At 41.5% G+C, this 6,199-nt stretch overlaps 1 protein-coding gene across 2 annotated transcripts in view; it reads left to right on the forward strand.

Annotated features, from left to right (window-relative positions):
• HP1BP3 (heterochromatin protein 1 binding protein 3) overlaps window positions 1-6,199 on the forward strand; it is a 45,603-nt gene that overhangs the window by 31,743 nt on the left and 7,661 nt on the right. For both annotated transcript variants that reach the window (XM_006145182.3, XM_027770598.1), the window contains exon 9: window positions 4,709-4,868. In XM_006145182.3, the coding sequence (XP_006145244.1) occupies window positions 4,709-4,868 (160 nt within the window). The remainder of the gene's footprint in view (window positions 1-4,708; window positions 4,869-6,199) is intronic.

The raw sequence follows: 6,199 nt of genomic DNA on the forward strand, positions 1-6,199 counted from the left end.
GAACCAGCATTTAGTTGGTTAACATTAAGTTAGCTGTAGATTTTCCACAGGTGTCTATTGGATTGAGAAAGTTCTCTTCTATTTAACTAGTTTCTTAGAAGTTTTTTTTATCATGAACAGCTGTTGGATTTATCAAATGCTTTTTATGTGTCTATTGAGATTATTGCGTGGTTTACGTCCTTTATTCTGCTTATATGGCCTATTTATGTTGATTGATTTTTTGAGAATTCCTTAAAGATTAGTTGCCATGTGGAACCTGAAACCCTTTCGGTAAACTTCTTGTACTCTGTTGCATTTGAAATTCATTGGTCTGGGCCACCAGGTGGTGTAGTGGTTAAGGTCCTGGACTTCCACATAATTGACCACAGTTCAAGCCCCAAACTTGGCAGCTTGCTTTCTCACTTCCTTCCCACCTCTGGAGAGCACACATGCCCTATAGCAAATTTAAAATAATAATAATGATAAATAAAATAACTATTATTATTTTTCAGATGTTTTTTGTCTCAGGTTGTGTGTTCTTTCCAGAGAGAGAGACAGAAACAGAAGGGAAGTGAGGAATCACCCTCCAGTGAGGAAGTGAGGAATCCCTTCTCCTTTCTTCTCCCAGGACTTGGACATACATACACATGCACCCAGCATGAGGTTTTTTGTTGTTGTTACTGTTTTGTTTTATTTTAATTTTATTTAATTTTATTTATTCATTCATTTTTTAATTGGACCAGAGACACAGAGAAAGAGGGAAAGTGAGAAAGCAAGCCACCAGATCTGGGACTCGAACCATGGTTGGCCATGTGAGGTTTAAGCCACCAGATCTGGGACTCAAGCTGCAGTTAGCTATGTGGGAGTCCAGCGATATAACCTGCTATACCGTGTGCTGGGCTGAAATAAAATAAAACTCATTTCTGCATTGAATTTTTTTTCTTTTAAGAATTATTTATTACTTTTTTTTTTCTTTTTTTTTAATTTAACCAGAGAGAGAAAGAGAGGAAAGGAAAGTGAGAAAGCAAACCACTAGGTCTGGGACTCAAAACATGGGAGTCCAGCTCCCCAACCACCACACAACCTCCTGGCCCCTGTATTAACCTTTCTTTTTTTTTTTTTGGTTAAATCTTTTATTTTTTAATTATTTTATTTGACTTTTATTTATTTATTTTAACTTGACCAGAGAGAGAGAAAAAGTGAGAAAGCAAGCCGCCAGGTCAGAGACTCGAACTGCCGTGTGGGAGTCCAGCATCCTGAGCCACCACATCACCTGCTGGCCCCTGTATTGACCTTATAATGGCTCTTTTAGCTAGATAATTTCGTAACGTGCTGCATTGGTCATTTGAAAAATAGTGGCTCGCCAAGTTATTTTCCTGATGTTGACTTTTTATCATGCAGTAACAGAAATATCAATCATTGTTACCAGCCACCAATCTCATAAGAACAGTAGTTTTGGGAAGATACTAAGCTCACAGCTATAGAAGTTTTATACAATTTAAATTTTTTCTTGAAAGGTTGAATTATAGCATTGGCAGTAAGTACTGTTATTTTTCTTGAAATTATAGGCTCATTATTTTTCTGATACTTGTTTTTATGGTAATTTAGGTAAAGCTTTAGGTTCAAAACACTTTTTTTAAGAATTATTTTATTTGGGACCAGCAGGTGGCATGGTGGTTAGGGTGCTGGACACTCCCACATGGCCAACCACGGTTCGAGTCCCAGACCTGGTGGCTTACTTTCTCGCTTTCCCTCCCCCTCTCTCTATGTCTCCCTCTCTCTGGTCAAATAAATCAATGAATAAATAAAATTTAATAATTATTATTTTTTAAATTATTTTATTTAACTTTCTTTCTTTCTTTGGCCCGAGAGAGACGGGGGGGCAGTGAGAAAGCAGGGTGCCAGGTCTGGGACTCGAACCGCAGTTGACCTTATGGGAGTCCAGTGCCCTTAACTACCACAGCACCTGCCAGCCTCCAAAACACTTCTTAATTATATTTTCACAATCTCTACTCTGTACCCAAGTTTGAATAACCATAGTTTATCTGTCAGTTGTTCTTCAGGTAAAAACGGCATTCCATAAAAAGTGCAGTTCAGGGACCAGCAGTTAGTGTAAGGGCTATGTCGCTGGACTCCCACGTAGTCGACCTCAGTTCGAGTCCCAGACCCAGTGGCTTAAACTCACGCTGGGCGCGTGTGTGTGCATGCCCAAGATCCCAAGAGGAGAATGGAGGAGAAGGGATTGTGGCGTGGCCACCCCCCTGGAGGGTGATTTCTCGCTTTCTGTCTCTATGTCTCTCTCTGTCTGTCTGGTGAGCGCATACGCCCTATAGCAAAAACCTCTCCAAAAAGAAAAAAAGAAAAGAAAAAGTGCAGTTCATTTGTCTCACAACTTAAATGATCACACGGGTGCTTCTGTTTAAGACTACCATCGTTCTGGGGCCAGCAGGGGGCATAGTGATTAAGATGCTGACTCTCATTATCTGACTGGGTTTGAATCCCAGACCTGGAGACTTTAAACTTATGCCAAACTCATGCTGGGCATGTCTGCATGCATGCCCAAAATCCCAAAAGGAGAATGGAAAAGAGATTGCAGCATGGCCGGGAATCCTGCTGGGAAGTGATTTCTCACTTTCTCTCTCCCTCTCTCTGTCTCCAGCATGTTTATGTGTTCTATAGCAAAAATCTCTCACACAAAAAAAGACTACCATACACTACTATATGTAGCAGACGTGCTTTATGTATTCTTACTATTTCATCCTGTAATGAGCGATCAACTTGAACAGTATAGCAAGAACCTGTCTGAAAGAGCCAGGTGTGGTGGTCCCAGCTACTCTGCACAGCAAAACCTTGTCTAAAAACTACACACACACCCCCCATAAAAGTTGGCAAATTAAAAAGATGTATATTCAGGCTGGCCCAATAGCCTAGTAGTTAAAGGAGTTGGATCCCACTTGAATGACCACGTGGTTTGCGTGCAGCCCAGAAACTTGAGAAATACTCCAGGCACATGTGCTTGTATGCCCCAACTCCCGACCCGGTGAAGAGGTAGAGCAGAAGGGATTGTAGCATGACCATGTCTCGTGGGGAGCGCTTTTTCCCACCTCTCTCTATTTCTCTCTTTGGAGAACACATCTGCTCTCTAGCAATTAACCAAAATTTTAAAAAAGTATACACACACACACACTCAAGGGTTGAGATTTAATCATTTTTGCTGTTTCATCAGGGCATTCATAAGTGAAACTGGCTTAAAAAAAAAAAAAAACATAGCACACAGCAGTGAAGACAGTAACTACCACCAATATGTATTTTGTGCCTCTAGCTTGATTGACATTAAGGTGGAAGCAGTTTTACTTACCATTGCATTTACACCATCAGTGCAAGTAACACAGTGAAAAGACAAATCCTGTTTCACTTTTTTTTTTTTTTAAGAATTATTTTACCTAACTGTATTTATTTATCTATTTACTTATTTTAATTTGACCAGAGAGGAACAGAGAGAGAAAGCAAGCCTCCAGGTCCAGGACTCGAACCACGGTTGGCCAGGTGGGAGTCCAGCATCCTTAACCACCTGCCACCTGCCAGCCCCCATCTCACTTTTACCGTGAAAATCATTCTCACCTAGCAGATCCTCAAAAAGGGTCTCAAGACCCCCTCAGGGGTTTATGGACCACTCTTTGAGAACCACTATTATAGACCATTTCTAATTTTCTCCTTTACCATTTTTGACTTTTTGGTGCTAACCTTTGCTCTTCAGTCCTTTTCATCCTTAAAATAGGCTTTTTTTTTAATATATATATACAAGGGACCAGCAGTTGGGGTAATGGCTATGTCGCTGGACTCCCATGTAGTCGACCGCAGTTCAGGACCTGGACCCAGTGGCTTAAACTCACACTGGGAACGGGTGCGTGCATACCCAAGATCCCAAGAAGAGAATGGAGAAGGGATTGCAGCGTGGCCATCCACCGGGGGGAGATTTCTTGCTTTCTGTCTCTGTCTCTCTCTGTCTTTCTGGTAGGCGCACACACCCTATAGCAAAAAACTCTCTAAAAAAAAAAAAAAAGAAAAAAAAAAAGCTTTACAAATATTTTCTGTGATATGGTATCCTAAAATATTTTTTTAAAGAATTATTTTATTGAACTTTTTATTGAACTTATTTATTTTCATTTGACCAGTAAGGGTCAGAGTGAGAGAGAAAGTGAGAAAGCAAGCTGCCAGGTTCAAGACTTGAACCACGGTCGGCCATGTGGGAGTCCAGTGCTGTTGACCACCATGCCACCTGCTGACCCCAGTACCCTAAAATATTAATCAAAGTTTCCCTTTGCTGTTTTCCTCATAGGATTAAAAAGGGTTATTAATTACTTTTATAATTTTTCAGATTCAGAAGAAAGTATTCTCAAAAGAGTATTAACTTATTGGAGATGTAACAAGTTAACTTGCTTGTTGAGGTGGGGCTATCAATGTCTTTGGGTTAGGTTGGCTATTGCTATTTTAGGGTGAATGGGGAGGGATAGATGGAAGGAGAAAATATCTGTAGGAGGGTTGGGACTCCTCGGTTAGATTGAATACCTGGTGAATGAGAAGAGAAAGTCCCTAACCTGACAATTCACTGTAAAACATATCTGTGCTAATGCAGGAACTCCGACCTACCTGGTGCAGAGGAGTCTTGTCTTGACCTGCTTTGGGAGAGTGTTGTCTTGATGCTTTTCTCTTCCTCCTTGGAAAACAGCTGAAGAAATCAGGGGAGAAACCCCTGCTTGGTGGAAGCCTGATGGAATATGCAATCTTGTCTGCCATTGCTGCCATGAATGAGCCGAAGACTTGCTCCACCACTGCTCTGAAGAAGTATGTCCTGGAGAACCACCCAGGGACCAATTCTAACTACCAAAGTAAGACTCAGAGTTGTGTGCATTTAACTGGGATTGGGGGGATTTTCTTGTGAAAAACTCCTTGGGACCAGCAGTTGGCATAATGGCTATGTCTCTGGACTCCCATATAGTCGTCCGTGGTTCAAATCCCGGACCGGTGGTTTAAACTCATGCTGGGCGTGTGTGCGTGCCCAAGATCCTGAGAGGAGAATAGAAGAGAAGGGATTGCGGTGTGGCCATCCCCCCGGGGGGTGATTTCTCACTTTCTGTCTCTGTCTCTCTTTTTCTGGTGAGCGCATGTGCCCTATAACAAAAACCTCCAAAAAGAAAAAAAAGAATCCTTAAGATCATGCTGTTAACTACTGACTGAAAGCTGAGAGGGAGTAGCTTTACAAGTTTATCATTTACAAAAAGAAAAACAAATAATTTAAGGCTTATTCTTGCTTTAACAGTGTCTGCTGATCAAAAGTTAATTTTACTTTGCTGTAAAGATTTTTCTGATACCTGTTTTTATTGTAATTTAGATAAAACTCTAGGTTCAAAACACTTCTTAATTGTATTTTTGCCTACTTCTGGAGATGTTCACCAAACTTGATTTTACCTTGGAACCCAAGGCAGGAGTTTAGAATACTTAATACTTAGATGATTTCTTATTGGGGCCAGCAGGTAGCACGGTGGTTAAGGCACTGGACTCCCATGTAGCTGACCACTGATTGAGTCCTAGACCTGGTGGCCTGAGAATCACACCTGGTACATGTGCATGTATCCCCAAAATGCCGGGGGAGAATGGAGAAGAGGGGATTATTGCATAGCCATTCCCCCCGGGAGGGTGATAGCTCACTTTCCCCTCACCGTCTTTCTGTCTTTCTCCTTTCTGATGAGCACACATACTCTATGGCAGAACCTTTATAAAAAAAAAATTCTTACTGACTTATGCACTGTAACAAAAACACTTTACTTTAGTAATGTGTATTTACCCTAGAAGGTGGTGACTTGAGATTAGACAGCTTTTTTTTTTTTTTAAAGAATTGAACTTTATTGGGATCAGCAGTTAGCGTAATGGCTATGTCGCTGGACTCCCATGTGGTCGACTACAGTTCGAGTCCCGGACCTGGTGGCTTAAACTCAATGCTGGGCACGTGTGCGTGCGTGCCCAAAAGCCTGAGAGGAAAAAGGAGGAGAAGGGATTGCAGCATGGCCCTCCCTCCTGGGGGGTGATTTCTCGCTTTCTGGCAAGTGCACGTGCCGTATAGCAAAAAGCTCTCCAAAAAAAAAAGAACTGAACTTTATTTTTTTATCCATTTATTTATTTTCATTTAACCAGAGAGGGACCCGGGGGGGGGGGGGGAGAA

This window comes from Tupaia chinensis, unplaced genomic scaffold (assembly GCF_000334495.1).
Source record: "Tupaia chinensis unplaced genomic scaffold, TupChi_1.0 Scaffold000146_1, whole genome shotgun sequence".
Taxonomy (NCBI): domain Eukaryota; kingdom Metazoa; phylum Chordata; class Mammalia; order Scandentia; family Tupaiidae; genus Tupaia; species Tupaia belangeri.